The 17,276-nt window shown below is 39.8% G+C and overlaps 1 protein-coding gene and 1 non-coding gene across 2 annotated transcripts in view; both read right to left on the reverse strand.

Annotated features, from left to right (window-relative positions):
* The window catches only part of GTF2A1 (general transcription factor IIA subunit 1), a 46,136-nt gene extending 29,155 nt beyond the window's left edge, over positions 1 to 16,981 (reverse strand). The window contains exons 1-4 of the mRNA XM_072762171.1: positions 16,423 to 16,981; positions 12,027 to 12,128; positions 2,266 to 2,470; positions 457 to 521 (exon numbers count right to left, since the gene is read on the reverse strand). Of these exons, the coding sequence (XP_072618272.1) occupies positions 457 to 521; positions 2,266 to 2,470; positions 12,027 to 12,128; positions 16,423 to 16,452 (402 nt within the window). The 5' untranslated portion in view covers positions 16,453 to 16,981. The remainder of the gene's footprint in view (positions 1 to 456; positions 522 to 2,265; positions 2,471 to 12,026; positions 12,129 to 16,422) is intronic.
* On the reverse strand, positions 1,101 to 1,245 carry LOC112934911 (small nucleolar RNA SNORA79). Its single transcript, XR_003238076.1, has one exon. It is a non-coding gene; the product is annotated as a small nucleolar RNA SNORA79 (small nucleolar RNA).
* Positions 16,982 to 17,276: the final 295 nt, after the last annotated feature.

Below are 17,276 nucleotides of genomic sequence, written 5' to 3' on the forward strand. Positions count from 1 at the left end.
AATCACAGCAAAAAATTTTTAAAGGTTTGGTTTTAAAAAGTTATCTTGAACTATCCAAGAGTTCATTTTCATTTTTCAAGTTTACAATTCTTAGCATTCCTGACCTCTAGCAATTAATGGGTCTTCTGAAACAGAACTATAATTAACACAGTATGTTTGGTAGGTGCCCTAAACCCATTTTCCAAAAATAGCATGGGACAGAAGATCTCTCACAAAACATTATTCTTTTGGTATTTTCAACAGAAAACTGCATAATTTTATGAACCTCTATGTCTAAGTATCAAGCTAAATTTTAGATGTGCTGCTAAATCCAATAACTAGGAAACCAAATAAACAGCCATTTTGTTGAAGTCTCAAATAAATTTCACATTGTTAATATACAACACACCTAAGCATAATCACAATTTTGAGTTAGAATAAGTAGAGCTAAGCAAAATACTATATTCCAAGTCTTACCATATTTGATGCGTTCATATGTTGTATCAGCTTAGAATCAGGAACTATAACTTGTGGTGCAGCAGCTATTAAAGAAAAAAACAAAAAGCACAAGTGCAAACAAGGAACCATGAGGCTGTTTCAAAATACTAAGAATGCTATACAATGATGAGAACTTTTTTTCCTGTTTTCTACATCCAAATGCATCCACCCATTTGATACCTAAGAATGTTATAAATTTCTATGGTAAATAACAGCTGTGATATACCCATATTATACTTGAAAATATCAATTTAAAAAAAGATTTGTGTAACAATACCTAAGGATACAAAGAAATTTGGAAGCATTAAGAAGTGAGACACCTAAAACCTATACATATACAGCTCTGTACATTCTTAAAGTGGAAAATTTCAAACAAAATTTAATTGTATCTTGCTAACTCAATATTGTTTAATACTGTTAGAATGAGTAACCCATTAAGAATGAGCTCAAAGAAACTATTAACTAGGTTTTTACATCTACATAGCCTTCTTCTCCCATTTGACAGCTGCCAAAATCTTGTTACTTCCAACAACTTTTTAAAAAATATAAATCAGAAATAATGGCTGTTAAAAAAAGAGAGAGAGAAGAAACAATGGCAATGTTACGTAAATATAAAAGGAATTAGATGTTTGATTCCGCAAATTTCAGAGAATAAACAGATAATCCCATTATCGTAATATTCTCTGAGTGAAGAAAATCAAATTTTAATTTATGATGACCTAAAATCCTAGTGCCAAGGCCTGAAGGCAATAGGAGGAACAGTCATCAAAACAGATGAAAAAGGATAAAATTATTTGATGCAGGTATAGAATAAAATCAAATGTTAAAGGTCTTATTTGGTATAAACAGTAAAACAATCCAAACAGACATTTCTACCATACATTACTTACTATGTATCACTATCAATTTTAAGTCTTATATATTCTCAGCCACTCTCAAATAAGGCAAATGGGTAGTAATTAAACTGTTATCTTAAAATATGACTTTTCATTTACCTTCATTCTCCTCTCCAATAATAAGACTTACAAAACGCAAATGCTTGGAAAGCTTCATGACCAAACAGGTTTGTGATGACAGAAAATACTTGTTACGTGTAATAGGCCAACCTTCGTGGCCTTCTCAGGGCCCAAATTTCCCTTAGTATTAAAATGTTGGGAGAACTATTTCACAAAGCCTTTTGTAAAGCTTCAATGAAACAAATTTACAGATTTACTTGCATAGTACAAAGAAGTATGGACACAGTCTATATTTGGTTTTTTTCTTACCTTTAAACCAAGTAATATAAATTATGATACACACACACACTCTTAAGTCTAATTCAGCCAATTTATACTTACACAAAGTATTAAAGAACTGAAATTTCAGACTGCCATACTTACAAAAATCCCCCAGTGTTTAGGATGTATTTATAAAAAACAAACTTAAATGTCTTTGATCAATTTCATAAAGAAAGTGGTAACATTTTTACCATATGAAATAATGAAATCCTTAGTAAATAAATCTTTAATAGGTCTGACTTATTTTAGGAAATCTACCATTTTATAGCCTTCTCGAAAGAAAGTATTAATACACTTTTAAGAATATCATCGTAGGCTCTCAATTAGTTAACTACTTGTTTATAATTTCTACAATATAGAATCCACGTTTTATACAAAATTTGTATATAAATATACATACATACACTATTCCCTCAGTCAATAAAAAGGAAAAACCTACAGCTATTTCTCTTCTTTGAAAATGACAAATTTCATTTCCACGTTGTAAGTAGAAAAATACATCCAGTCTCACCTTGCTGTGATGCAGGAATAAGGACCTGCTGAGTCTGCGCTTGCTGAGGTACCGTTTGCTGTGGTTGAGTTTGCTGATGGTGGTGGTGGTGGTGATGTTGCTGTTGCTGGGGTTGATGCTGCTGTTGAACTTGCAATAAAAGCTGCTGCTCTTCTGAATGAAATCCATCTACTGCCCTAGATTGCATTAGTTTATTCTCCCACAACTAAGGCAAAGAAAAGTAATGTTAGTGAAGGTAACTTCAGACATGTGGATAAAACATATTAGTCTGTTCATAAAATTCTTCCATTTTCAAAACCAATACAACCACAAAATAAACCAATCTCTAATTTTTATCCAAGTGTATACAATAATGAAAAATAACTTTTAAGGTATCAAATTTCTTTTTTGCTATCTTGGAGTACTGAAGAATTTTGTTGTTTTTTTTTTTTTTTAAGATTTTTTATTTATTTATTCATGAGAGACAGAGAGAGAGAGAGAGAGGCAGAGACACAGGCAGAGGGAGAAGCAGGCTCCATGCAGGAAGCCCAGAGTGGGACTCGATCCTGGGTCTCCAGGATCACACCCTGGGTGGAAGGCAGGCGCTAAACCGCTGAGCCACCGAGGTTGCCTAGAATGTTGTTTCTTTTTATGTCTTCAAACTCTCTACAGTAATTCCAGGCAGAGTTTCACATAAGCAATTTTTTAATCATCAGGGTACCCTTTTTTAACATCAAAACAATTACTATTTTCATGCAAATCTCCCTTTAATGAAATATCTAACTTTTTAGCTATATAAGGAAAACATAAATTCATGTTTCCTTGATTTGAACAATGAAAAACATCATAGAGGCAATCCTCAAGTTAGAAAAGCCTAACTTTGTCTGATCCTACACACGGAAAAAAAACCAACAATGCCTAACGCTTTTAGAGGCATTCTCAACCCTCCACACCTTTTGAAATTCCCCTCCATCCTCCATCATGACAAGGAATAACAATCCTTTTCTGCTTTGCCACTTCTATTTTCTCCTCTCACCCTAGGACACAGCAATTATGATGGGGAAATAAATCAGACATGGGCAAAGGAAGACAGAAAATAAAATATTTATGACTACTACATTCCTCTCCCTAACACATTTCCTCTCTAACCAGATTTAAGTCTTCATTGTGGAAATTTCTAAGAAATTGCCCAAGAAAGAAAACTATTCTTTAAATATACAAATGAAATTTAATTCAGTTATTTTGGGGCACCTGGGTGGCTCAGCTGGTTAAGTGGTCGACTCAGTTTTGGTTCAGGTCATGATCTCATGGTCCTGCAGGGAGTCTGCTGGTCCCCCCTCTCCTCCTTCCTCCTCACCTTCATCCCAGCTCCCTGTGCTCCCTGCTCTTGAGCACAGTCACAGGCTCGCTCTCTCTCAAATAAATAAAATATTTTAAAAATAATATATCAATCATTTTGTATACCAGCACCTAACACCTACACACACTGTTTTCTCCCCTAGGATATACTCTTGGAATATTACCTAACACACCTGAAGGTTTCTATCAGAGCCTCCCTTTACTATGCTCACAACGCTTTACGAGTGTCTCCTGACGCTTCCAACTATTCTAGAAATTCTGTATTTTAAGTACATGCTAGTAACAATTCTAGCAAATCTCTAATGGCTTGCTGAAAAAGTAAACTAAAGGTCAATCTCCCAAAGCAACCATTCCCTTAAGCAGGTTCAGTACTTAGACTTGCCTAAAGACAATTTTTAATAGAGACAGTATAACAATATCTATCTCATGGGTTGTTGTGAGGACTCAGTAACATATTTACATAAAACATCAGAATCTAGCATAAACTCAGTGACCAATGCATGCTGATTTTCATTATTATGGTGGTGGTGCAATTAATTGTGTAATAAAGCATTACACAGGAAGTCAGGAACACAGTACTGGTTTGAAAACTATTCAAGCTTTGTGGACAAATTATGTAGCTTTCTTGGGCATTTTCCTCTTCTAAAAAAACAGAACAAGTTGAATTATTTCTAAAATCGCTTCCAGCTAAGAAATCTAAGTCTCTAAAAAATCTCAAATTAAAAATAGCTACAATTCTTCTTGGAGTAACAAGGAATTATTTCCTGGGAGCCCAACTTGTATCTGGTTCATCTCTGTTAAGTGAGCATCTAGCATAGCACACAGGAGATAAAATGGACTCTCACACACTGAATAAAATACATTCAAACTAACATCAAAGGCTATACAAAGGCTCCCAAACAGTCTGCACTCACCCAAAACTTTTTTTTTCCCCTTAACATTCACCTTTTTTCTTTGTATAATTTTGTACTGGAGTGCAATTTGCCAATATATAGTATAACACCCAGTGCTCATCCCATCAAGTGCCCCCCTCAGTGCCCGTCACCCAGTCACCCCATCCCCCCGCCCACCTCCCTTTCCACTACCCCTTGTTTGTTTCCCAGAGTTAGGAGTCTCTCATGTTCTGTCACCCTCCCTGATATTTCCCACTCATCTTCTCTCCTTTCTCACCCAAAACTTCTACACTTCTTTTTGTCTGTTCTAAAACAAAACCTAGCCTCTGGTAAGCCAAAACTCAAAGTACCATTGATTAATGCTTTAAGAAACCGTTGTTTAAGCCATGACTTTCTAAATTTAAAGCTTCAGGTGTATCACCCCCAATTGGTCTATCCACTACACTCTGATCCAGTCACATCATTCCATAGTAGTGGCAAGTATTAATGATTATATATTAAGTGCTAACTAAGTACTGGATACCACTACTCACCTAGCCTCCCAAATAAACGGCCTATAAGTCAGAATCCACTTCAACACCCATCATTATTGTCACTATCCCTTCCAAAGCATTGTTCCAATCTATCCTTACTGAGCTTGAGTTCCCCACATCAAGTCATAAATTCTACAAATAATTACTGAGATACCCTATATACTAGACACTGTTAGAGACATTGAGAACAGTGAACAAACCTGACAAAAATACTTTTCGTCACAGGGCCTACATTCTAGTGAAAAATTGCTCTTCCAATCTGTCCTCTATAAGTCTGTGGTTCTCAAAATGTGGTCTCAGGGCAAACAGCATCAGGATCACCTGAGCACTTGTTAGGCATACTAATTCTCAGGCCCCAAGCCAGACCTACTGACTCAGCAACTCTGGGGATGGAGCCAAAAATCTGTTTTAATAACCTGTCCAGGTCACTTTAATGTATGCTATTAAAGTCTAAACCAGGGCTTTTCAAAGTGCATACTGCAAACCATTAGCGGCTTGTGAAAAGTCAATTTAATTTTTTTTTTCTTTTTCGTAAATGTTAAAAAGAAAATGTCAGATTATGCTTCCATCAAGTCAGACTCTCTGGAGCAGAAGTCCAAAAATCTGCATTTTAACTAGCACCCCAGAGAAATCTTTCTCACGTTAAAGATCATGGTCCTTAATATAGAATGTTACCTCCCTAACTACTACGTAACTTGCATTCTACTTTCCCAATAGTGTCGAAGTACTTGCAATTCCCTGAATATGGCATACATATTTCGTATCTAAATCTTAGTAAACTATTCCCTCTGACTAGTAGTCTTCCCTCACGATTCCCTACACAATGCAAATGTCAAAGTCACATAGCCTCAAAGAAATCACTCACTGCCTCCATACCCTAGAAATATTTCTATTGTACTTTTCACGCTAAGTCTACCTTCTCTACTCAAGTATGGACTTTTTCAAGGCAGAGACTATGCCTTAATTCAGGAGCTAACAAAATGACTAACAATTTATCAGTATTTAGTACCAATTCCAAAGAAGAGAAGGGAAAACAAACTGTTGATTTCTAGCATAAATGTTTCTCTGTGAGGATGCTACTGACATTTTGACCAGACAATTCTTTATTATTCAGGGTAGTGCCACAGGAAGTGTACAGAAAATACAACATTCCTGGCTGGAGCCTACTAAATGCCAAAGATGCCCACTTTAAGACAAGTAAACATGGCCCTATACATTTCCAACTGCTGGGGGGTGGCGGTAGGGAGCAGAAGAGAAAGGGGTATTGGGAGTAGTCCACTGAGAATCCACATTTACCAAATACAAAATACTGTCCTTAATAACGTGAAAAATACAAATAAAGGTACTGTACAAATACTAAGCATTAAACTTATATCAAAATAATATAAGGTTCAAATTCACTAAATGTTTTATTTATCAATCATTCTATTTTTTTGAATATCAGCTATTTAAAATAATGTAACACTGTTTTCAGCAACAGATCAATACCACTGACAACAATCAAGAATACTGAATTGTTACATATTTATTGATTTTGGTTAAGAAATAGCAGAACTCGGGGGCAGCCCAGGTGGCTCAGCGGTTTAGCACCGCCATCAGCCCAGGGCCTGGTCCTGGAGACCCGGGATTGAGTCCTGCATCAGGCTCCCTGCGTGGAACCTGCTTCTCCCTCTGCCTTGTCTCTGCCTCTCTCTCTGTGTCTCGTGAATAAATAAATAAAATCTTAAAAAAAAGAAAGAAATAGCAGAACACGGCTAAAATCTTAAAGAAAGAAAAAGAAAGAAATAGCAGAACTCGGCACCTGTGTGGCTCAGTGACTGAGAGCCTGCCTTTGGCTCAGGGTATGATCCTGGGATCAAGTCCTGCATCAGGCTCCCTTCATGTCTCTGCCTCTCTCTCTGTGTCTCTCACGAATTAATAAATAAAATCTTAAAAAATAAATAAAAGGAAATGGCAGAACTCTTTTTATTTTTATAATACTATTTTCCCTCCAACACAGTAACTATTATTTCTGGCAATCCTACTTCATCAATCTTTGCCTGGTCTCTGATACTAGACATGGAGAAAATTCATTTTCTGTTCTCCAAATGACTCTAATGTACATCTATATATCATATTAACAAGATTAATACTGTATTCTTAATGTGCATTTTGAGTACTTTACACATACAGACTCATTTTCACAAAATCCTATAACATCGACATTCTGCTGTTTATAGAAAATGAACCTGAAGCCTGAAGAACAGTAAGTTAGGTAATTTATCCAAGACCACAAACTAATAGCAGGCAAAAGTGGGATATAATCCAGGCAGTCTGACTCCAGTATTCCAGTCAGGGAACCTGGACCCTGAGAGTGAAGACTGAATGTCCTTCAAATTCTGCACCCTAGGGATGCCTGGGTGGCCCAGCAGTTGAGCGCCTGCCAGGGCGTGATTCTGGAGACCTGGGATTGACTCCCACATCGGGCTCCCTGCATGGAGCCTGCTTCCCTCTCTGCCTAGGTCTCTGCCTCTCTCTGTGTGTCTCTCAAATAAATAAAATATTAAAAAAAAAATTATGCACGCTAGGCGCCTCACTTGCCTCACCCTAATCCCAGCTTTGATCTAAACTTTAATCTCTACACTATATTGCTGCTACCACAGCAGGCCTAGTCACAACTCTGGTACCTTTCTTTTTACTGGTAAGCATTACGTATGTCATCTGGAGACAGAAGGCCTGGGTTCAAATATCTAACATTTGGTAAGTGATCTTATCAAAGCATATTCCCCCTGAGTCTATTTTTTGATCTTTAAATTTGTGATTAAATCTACTATTTCCAGGGATCCCTGTGTGGCTCAGTGGTTTAGCGCCTGCCTTCGCCCAGGGCATGATCCTGGAGTCCTGGGATCGAGTCCCACATTGGGCTCCCTGCATGGAGCCTGCTCCTCCCTCTGCCTCTGTCTCTCATGAATGAATGAATGAATGAATGAATGAATGAACGAACGAAGATCTACTATTTCCTGGCAGTTTTCCAGGCTAGAAATTTGAAGGATTCTACTTTCACACAACATCTAGCTCCTGAATAAAATACAAGAAAACTGCATTTCTGACTCCCTTGAAATGGGAGTTGAGGTACACAGAATATATTTAGAATAGTGGTTCTCAGTCAGGAATGGTTTTGCCCCACACCAAGGGACACTTCGGCAAAGCATGGAGACATTTTTGGTTGTCAGAAATGAGGGGAGCTACTGGCATCTAGTGGGCAGAGACCAGGTATGCTGTTAACATTCTACAATGAACAGAACAGCTCTCTACAACAAAGAATTAACAAATGACAATAGTGCCAAGGCTGAGAAACCTGATCTAGAGACCAATAAACTGAGTTTCAGATTGGTCTCCAATTGGGGAAATTATTCTCACATTATTTTATTGAGAAGAGAGGCCATGTTTTCTATCTCCCATAGTATCTGCTGTTTAGATATGGGTAGGTCTGATAGTATAGAAATGAGGACAATTTTATCGTTGACTTTGAAGAGGATTTCTAGACTGCCATTCCCACCTATAATCACTCACCAATGCAAAACACAATTTACATTCAAATACAGATTAAAGACTATTAAGACTATGTTTTATGTGTTTTTTCTATCTCCCATAGTATATACATTAAGGAAGGCCCCATAGTGTTTCAAGGGATAACCTCAGAAAACTGGGTTGACTTGGGTTGACTTTTTTTAATTGCCTCTCTTCCAGCATTATCTAGCTAAACTTCAAATTACATGCAGTCATTACTCATCTTAATTCATCATCTAATTCATCACTGTATCCTTCACAGCAGTGGGGAAGTTTTTGATAAAGGTAGTGAAACAGCCAAAAAGAGGGAAGGGACTAGAGCTAATGACAAAGTCCTATCTTATAAACCGTAAAATACAAAATCAATGTTAGTTTCTGTTAGCAAGAATGTCTAAACCTGTGGAGTCTGATACAATATCTACCAGCCACACATGGTGATTTAAGTTGGAATTAATTATAATTAAAAATTCAGTTACTCAGTTCCATTAACTGTTTTTCAAGTGCTAAATAACCACATGTCGCCAGTGGCTACTATATTGAACAGCACAGATACAGAACATTTTTATCACCACAGATAGGGCACATTCTGGAAATTCTAATGAGATCCTGAAGAAATTTACTACAGAGAATTAAAATAACACAAACCCAATTCAGTTTAAGTTTATTTTTAAATCCAGTTACAGGGGATCCCTGGGTGGTTCAGTTGGTTTAGCACCTGCCTTCGGCCCAGGGCGTGACCCTGGAGCTCCAGGGATCCAGTCCTGTATCAGGCTCCCTGCATGGAGTCTGCTTCTCCCTCCGCCTGTGTCCCTGCTTCTCTCTCTGTGTCTCTCATGAATAAATAAATAAATAAATAAATAAATAAATAAATAAATAAATCCAGTTACAATCCACAATAGAAGAGTATGTCCCATTTGAAAAACAGCAAAGATATTAAACTACTTTGTTCTGTTAGATTCTGGAACCACGTTTATCATTAACTAATTATTAAATATTTACCGAATACCAGCCACATATGTGAGGCACTGTGATAGAAGTTAGGGATTCAAAGTTGAATAATTCATAATTTTTGTCATTAAATAAATCAACGTGTAAAACATAATCTTCATATATTATATACTACACTATACATATCACACTAACAAATATTTGAAAAGTCAAATGTAATAAAAATACAGGTAGATCTATTTATTTTATTTTATTTTTTTAGATTTTTATTTATTTATTCACAAGAGACAGAGAGAGAGAGAGAGAGAGAGAGAGAGAGGCAGAGACACAGGCAGAGGGAAAACCAGGCTCCATGCAGGGAGTCGGATGCGGGACTTGATCCCAAGACCCCAGGATCATGCCCTGGGCGGAAGGCAAGATGCTCACAACCCAGGCATCCCTGGAGCTGATTTTCTACATTTAAAAATGTTGCATCTTCCACATAAGGTCAAAGCACTTCTAGGACAATCACTGTATGAGTGTAACATGAACTGCAAAGTATTTGTTCCATATAACACAAAGGAATCTTATTCTCTCTTCTGATTCACATCCTGAGACACTTTATGCTGTTTGAGAAGTTTATATTGCTATTCTTCCAACTCACGCCTCAAAAGTTGGCACTATTTCACTTGTATTTTTGGATGCCTACTCTTCACTTTTAATAACCATTACACTTCTCTCAAGGTAAATTAAAACTTCCTCAACTCACTTAAATATATTTTTCCTTCCTCAGACAGATTTTTCTTAACTCTACAGAAGTTATCCACAGATGTCTAAACACTCTAAGATACATTTCATCACCATAATAAAGGTGACGCTTACTTTATTTAAAATAAGTTGCTAAGCTGAAGCCTCCTTATCTCCATTGAAGAGATAAATTAATAACAAATGTTCTTAGCATTAACTGTGATTACATATTTGTACACAGTCCTCAAGGAACTCAATACTCAATTTCTAAGCCAGCAGTTCTAAAACTTAAGTTTCAGGATACTTTAGCACTTTCAAAAATTACTGAGGACCTTAAAGAGCTTTTATGAAATTCTAAATAAATTGGAGTTTACTAATTCATTTAAAAACAGCCAAGTATCCATCACATGTTAACATATATAACACAAACAGCCTAAAGGAAAAATAGCTGGATTCTATCTGCTCCTACATCCACCTTGCCATTTTGGTTGAAGTATATGAAGAAAATCTTTCTTCTCACAGCTAAGCAGGTGGGAAAAGAAAAAGTATTTTCAGTGATGGTTTCTTAAAAGTTAGCTACAATGTGGAATCTGAAACCAAACACCAATGAACTTTTTATACTCTGAGATTAAAATCCATTATTTTATCTTCCACTTTGAAGGAATTTTTCAACATCCTGCATTGGTCATTTGAAAAAATATAAGTTCAGTGAATTATGCAGTATCCCAAGTATTATTAACACATTTCATTAAAGAGGATCAGATAATCCCATTTCTTAATATTAACAGTGATCTCATCTTGATCCTTCAGGCAACATCTTTTTAATATTCACTGCGTCGAAATGAGAAGCATACATAAAACACTGTGCGTATGGAACAGGTATCTCAAGGAAAAGCCCTTGCGCATTTGAGTAGCAAGTTTAACAGACCACTTTTCACAGTACACAACTTTTACTGAAAATAGGACAAATTATGATTATTCAGACTTGGGCATTTGGCCAGCCTCATGGACCTCCTAAAAAAGTCTGTGGAGAAACCTCAGGACTCCACAGACCTTATTTTGAGAACCACTGTTCTGAGCAGTAAGGCAAAAATATTCCATGATTTCATGAGTCATTACAACACCAAGAAAACATGAATGCTAAATAAAAATATCTAATTATTTCTGTTTAAATTCAAAGAAATCCAAGAGACCAAAAACTAGCTCCCAAAGTAAAATATATAATAAACCCAATTATTTGGCTCACATTAAAAAAAAAAAAAAATCAGACTTGTGAACATGAAATTCTTTTATCAGGCACTTATTTTATCTCCAACATAAATACTTTTTAGAATACAGGCACATTAAGACCATAAAAAAAGGGGGGAAAAAAAACAAACTATAGGTAGGTCAAATAATTAGACTATAAATATACAATGTTAAGGGTCCATTAGTAATAGTGATTGCTATTGCCAGGTACTGTGCTTAAGTACTTTATATAGCTATTATATTTAATCCTCAAAACAACCTATAAGGTAAGTCCAACCAATTCCCATATCACACATAAGGAACCTGAAATATAAAGAGTGTACCTAAGATCAGAGGAAGGATGGATGGCAGAGCTTTTCTAAAACTAGCATCCTTCACCTATCTATAAGAGTGCCTACTGCAGCAAAGCTGAATGTTCATCCCATGGAAAAATTATGGATCAGTCTCTGACTGAAGAGAGTATTTTAAGAAAAAAAAAAAAAAAACAAGCATGATTATTAAAAACAACAAAAAGAGGCCAACTCACGGTTTTTAGTTCCATCAGAACTTGTTCATCAACTCCATCATCCAAAAAGATGTCTCTCACATCATTAATAACATCTTCAATCACAGATCTGTATAATTTAGGCTTTAAAGGAAAAATGAAAAACTTGAAAAAGGTAATTTTTCACATATTCAAAACAAATTATATATAATACAACAACCATTTTTCCAACTATCCAAAACCTATTTTAGAAGATATAACTTTGAAGATAGGGCCATACTAACAAATATCATTTGCTCCAGTTAAGATGGATTATTCTATGACTATATTTTAAAAGGAGTCTTAAGAACTACTTAATGTGATTTATATATAGGAGGTCCTCACACATATAAGGTCCGCACGATTTCTAGTTATAATTTCCTATGTTGTTATAATCAAAACACCTCATGTGATCCAATAAATAGCCTTATGGGTTGCCATGTCTAGTCCCTAGTATTCTTTCCTTTGTTTGACTCCTGTCACAACCTCCTTACTAAGCCTTATACTAGAGAACCTTATGTCCTACAGTCATTTGCCTGATAACATCTGCGATCTCATTTAAAAATCAGGTAATTTCGATTTTCTGTTAACCAGTCTGTGCCTTTAAGCTACACCATTACACTGTTCATATACCCACAGTATCAGGTCTCAAAGCCCCATCTGAACAAGGGACACTGATTTCTTACCCGGGATTTCTTTCCTTCAACTACTGCCCAGACAGACAATGGCTATGAAATAGAAATCATGACAGCCTCAATGTTTATTTTTCTAATTATTATTACTATTATTACTACTATTTTGGGGGTATTACTTGGGAAGGTTTGGAGGGGAAGACTGCTTCTAGAAGGATGCTAGAAGAATAAAAGGAGAATAGATGTGAAAGCACTTGAAAAAGTATAAAGTATTTTTTAAAAATCAAAAGTTACTGTCAATTTGCCCAACCCAGATCCTATTTTTAAAATGTTAAGAAGTTTGCATGTTCAGCATGATAAAACTAGAGTTACCCTGTAATAAATCCTATCCATTACCACACACGATAAAGGTTATCAGCCTTTTTCTTTTAAGGTTTGTCATTACTTGTGTTTATATATGCTGCTTAAGGTAAGAATTACTGGTTACCAATAAGGCCAGGGGTTTGCTCTCATAACCAAACCTCAAATAGAAATGTTTCATTAGCATCTCTATCAACAATATTGTTATCACAGGAGAGCTAAGAAAATGTGTTCTTGCACTGCCAAAACTACAAATAACGAGTTCCTCTGTATAACTTACCTCAACCATTAAAATTTGTCCCTTTTCAATACAATCAGAAAAACTATTTATATATGTGGGTCCTCACCTTTGATATTCCACTCACTACCCTGACTTTTTTTTAATCAAATCTGCCTCTTTAAACTTTAAATTATTCATGTGCAAAATTGTAAAACTCTGTAGGGCCTTATTTTAACATTCTGGTTCTATATATTAAGAAATTGTAACTGACTATAGGTATCACTTTATCTATGGTGATTTAACCACTGAATTACAAAAATAACATTCAAAAAGTGGTTTTAAGCCAATAATGATCTTTAAGGCACTATAAAGAGGTGGTGTAATTTTAAATTGTTACTATGAATCTTAAGTTGATGATACAAATTATTTTTTCAGCAAACTGGTGTTTGGTGTTTTCTGAAGTCAATCACTCCTAAAAATCTTCAGCTTGGAGACCCAGACATTTACAGCTATAAAATTTGCGTTCTTCTGGCACTCCCTATTTAATGAATTTATCTTGTTTTAAGATTCTGCTTATGTGCCTTAGTTAACCCACAACCTGACCATTTACCAGATTCATAAAAGCACTATAAAGGGAAATGTGTATTCTTCGTGAAGTACACACAGAGAATAATTTAGTTGAATTGTTCCTAAGTGGATATGCCCCCCAAAACTGATGTTTGTTTTTAAATACCTATTTTTTTTTTAAGATCTTATTTATTTATTCATGAGAGAGAGAGAGAGAGAGAGGCAGAGACACAGGCAGAGCTAGAGAAGCAGGCTCCATGCAGGGAGCCCGACGGGGGCCTCGGTCCTGGGACTCCAGAATCATGCCCTGGGCCAAAGGCAGGCACTTAACCACTGAGCCACCCAGGGATCCCCCAAAACTGATGTTTTTAAAAGCATGGGGGTATGCGGGTACTATCTGAAATAAGCACTTTCCAAGCTATTATTTAAAACGCTAAATCTTATTTGAGTCAAAATGTTTGCCTTTTACAAAATACAAAGTAATTTAGGTTTTTCTTGGCTTTCAAAACACAGGTATTCCAAGCTTAAAAACAGGTAAATTAAAGAGCCATTAAAGAGCCACTATCTCATGATTAATTAGGAGGTTCCTTTCCAAAGTGTTAGTCCCCCCCCCGGGGGGGGGGGGGAGGCGGAATACTGGAAAAATAAACCACATTAACTTCTATCTTGAATGTTAATATCCAATGAAATCAAAAGACAACGTCAACTTCGAATTTTAGTATTTTAAAAATCCAGTTTGCACTAAGCCTCCCCTCTCATTACTCAACAATTTCCCTACATACAATAGATGCACTGTGGACATTAAGGTCCCACGTTGAAGCTTTAGGCACTTTACTCTCTCTTCAAAAAGCTTTGTGTCTAACATTACAGAAAAAACAATGGCATACAGGAGCTTTATTTCTAACACATTTTCTGAATACTCGATGAACGAAACACTATCAGAGTCAAGTACCCTGCAGCTCAGAGTTAATGTAGGAAGCGGTGTTGTTGTTGTTGTTGTTTTAAATGCCCAACAATAACGCATTTCCCAATACAAAAATGACCACAGACCTCTGAGCTACAATTCTCTTTAAAAGCAAAGATAAAAATATAAGAAGAAGGGACAGCAATTCTGCGCTTCCCCCCCCTCCCGCCCCCCCCCCCCAACAAAGGCAGGAAACCCTAGCTGCTGCGTCAAAGCAAAAAAAAAAAAACTTGGGGGCCCCCCCCGAAAGCGGCCCGGTCGGGCGCGAAATCCCGGTGGCAGCTGAAGGGCCCAGAAATAAGCGGGCGCCCGGCACGCTCCTGCCTCTCGCCTCGGGAGCACGCACCTCCCAGCCCCGCGCTCAGCAGCTCTCACTATTTAAAGCCGGATCTAGTGTTTAAATGGAGAGGCGGTGACGTAGGCCTGAAAAGCACCTTCCCATCCTGGCAGAGTCTATATTAGAGAGCGGCAATGGCTCTATATAAACAGGGCAGCCAAAGGGAGGAGGACCACAAGGCTCAGGGACTCAAAAGCAGGGTAAGCGGCCGCAGCCATGATGGATCGACCCGAGTCGCCAACGGTACGGGGTCGGGCGGCCGCGGGCTCGTCTGCGGCGTTTGGGACCGGGCAAAAAAACAAAAACAAAAACAAAAAAAAACAAAAAACAAAAACGTGTTTTTACGGTCAGAATAAACCTAAGAGTGGGGTGGACTAGTGGTCGCACTGGCGTTGGTGACGGACAAGGTTGTTTTTATGTGACTGCTTTTTGCAAACCTACGTGATCGCAAGTAACCAAAAAGGGACAAACGGGGGGGGGGGGGGGGGAACGTAGGCAAATTTCAAGGCGAAAGCAGGGGCGCTGTGACCACTGTAGGCTTTTTTTTTTGTTTGTTTGTTTGTTTGTTTGCTTTGGTGCTTTTGCTAGTGGAAGGTACGATGGGGGTGTTGCTTCCCCTTCGCCATTTTACCGATTCGGAAGGAACCGAGATAAGTGCTTTTCAACCTTCGTCCTTTTCTTTCTTTCCTTTTTTTTTTTTTTTTTTTTTAAGAAATATAAAATGGCCTCAGTGAAGGCTCCCTCTAGTAAGCACAACCGCCAGAAACATCCCAAGGAACCCCCAAAGTAGCCGTTCGCCCTCCACTGCACTGAAGTGGGCCACACGGCGGGTCTTGGGGACTCGCCCGATTCCCCAGACGCGGGTTTCGTTTGTGGAGGCTGCTCGGGGTGCCCTGGTCGAGCCGGCGCGGCCGGGCCCCCGGGGGGGCGCAGCGGGGGGAAGCGGAGGCTGCCCGCCCGCCCGCCCGCCCTCCCGGCGGCCGGGGTCTGCGGCCGGAGCCGCGCGCTCGCCCCGGCCCAACGGCCTGCGCGGCCCCGACCGCCCCGCGGCGGCCCCAGGCCCCGCCGGCGCCCCCGCCCTCCTCCCGCCGCCGCCGCCGCCGCCGCCGCCGCCAGCCCGAGGCGCCCTCCCCCCGCCCCCCCGCGCCCGCCGCCCCGGCCCGCTCCGCCCGAGGCGGGAAGCGGCGGCGGCGGCGGCGGCCGCGCGGGCGGCTGAGGAGAGTAGAGGCCGGGAGTCGCCGCCGTCCCCGCCCCCGCCCGGCCCGGCCGTTGCTGCCGCCCGGACGAAGCCCCCGCCGGCCGCCAAACCACGTCCTTACCACGGTGTTTGTATTTGCCGAGTTCGCCATTTCCACACACAACACAAACAAGAGGGGGGGCAACCCCGAGAAAACAAGATTAAAAACAAAAAGAAAAAGAAAAAAAAAAAAAAAGAAAACCAAAACACCCGGAGGGTGGCCCAAGCCACCGCAAGATTGGGGGTAAAAATTTCAAACAAAATCGAATCCTGAAAGAGTAGAAGGGGAGCGGTGAGAGGAGGAGGAGGAGGAGGAGGAAGAGGAGGAGGGGGGCAGTCCTCCCCGAGCTAAAAAACCTCGAGAATCGCCCTTAAAAAAAAAAAAAAAAAAAGCCACGACCCTTCTGGGGTCCGGGGGGGCGTTGCCCGCTCCCCACCCCGCGCCAAGGAGGGAAACCACCACCGGTCGCCGCTCCCCGCGCCGCCGCTGCCGCCACCGGCTGCAGCTCCAGCCGTCCGGTCCGCCCGCTTCTCCCCTTTATATAGTGAGCCAACGAGCTGCGCGAGCCGCCGCCGCCGCCGCTGCCGCCGAGAGACAGGGCGGAGGGGGAGGGAGGGGCGGAAAGGGCGGGGGCAGAGGTGGGCGGGGCTGAGCGCGAGACACCGCGAGAGCCGCGTGCGCAGGCGCGCCGGGGCGGAGGCCGCCGCGGGCCGCGTCGTCACGCGCAGCGGAGGGTGCTGGGCTGGCGGAGCGCGGGGACTGGGGTAGTCGAGTCGTCCGGCCGGCTCCCCAAGTCTCGCGTGATCACCTGGTTGCCACCCAGGCGGAAGTGCCCCACAGCTGTTTTGGGCTGAGGGGCTTGCAAAGTATCGCTGGACAAAGCATGAGTTGTGTTGACCCTCTAGTCCAAAGCTACCTGGCAACCAACGCTTGTC

This window comes from Vulpes vulpes, chromosome 6 (assembly GCF_048418805.1).
Source record: "Vulpes vulpes isolate BD-2025 chromosome 6, VulVul3, whole genome shotgun sequence".
Taxonomy (NCBI): domain Eukaryota; kingdom Metazoa; phylum Chordata; class Mammalia; order Carnivora; family Canidae; genus Vulpes; species Vulpes vulpes.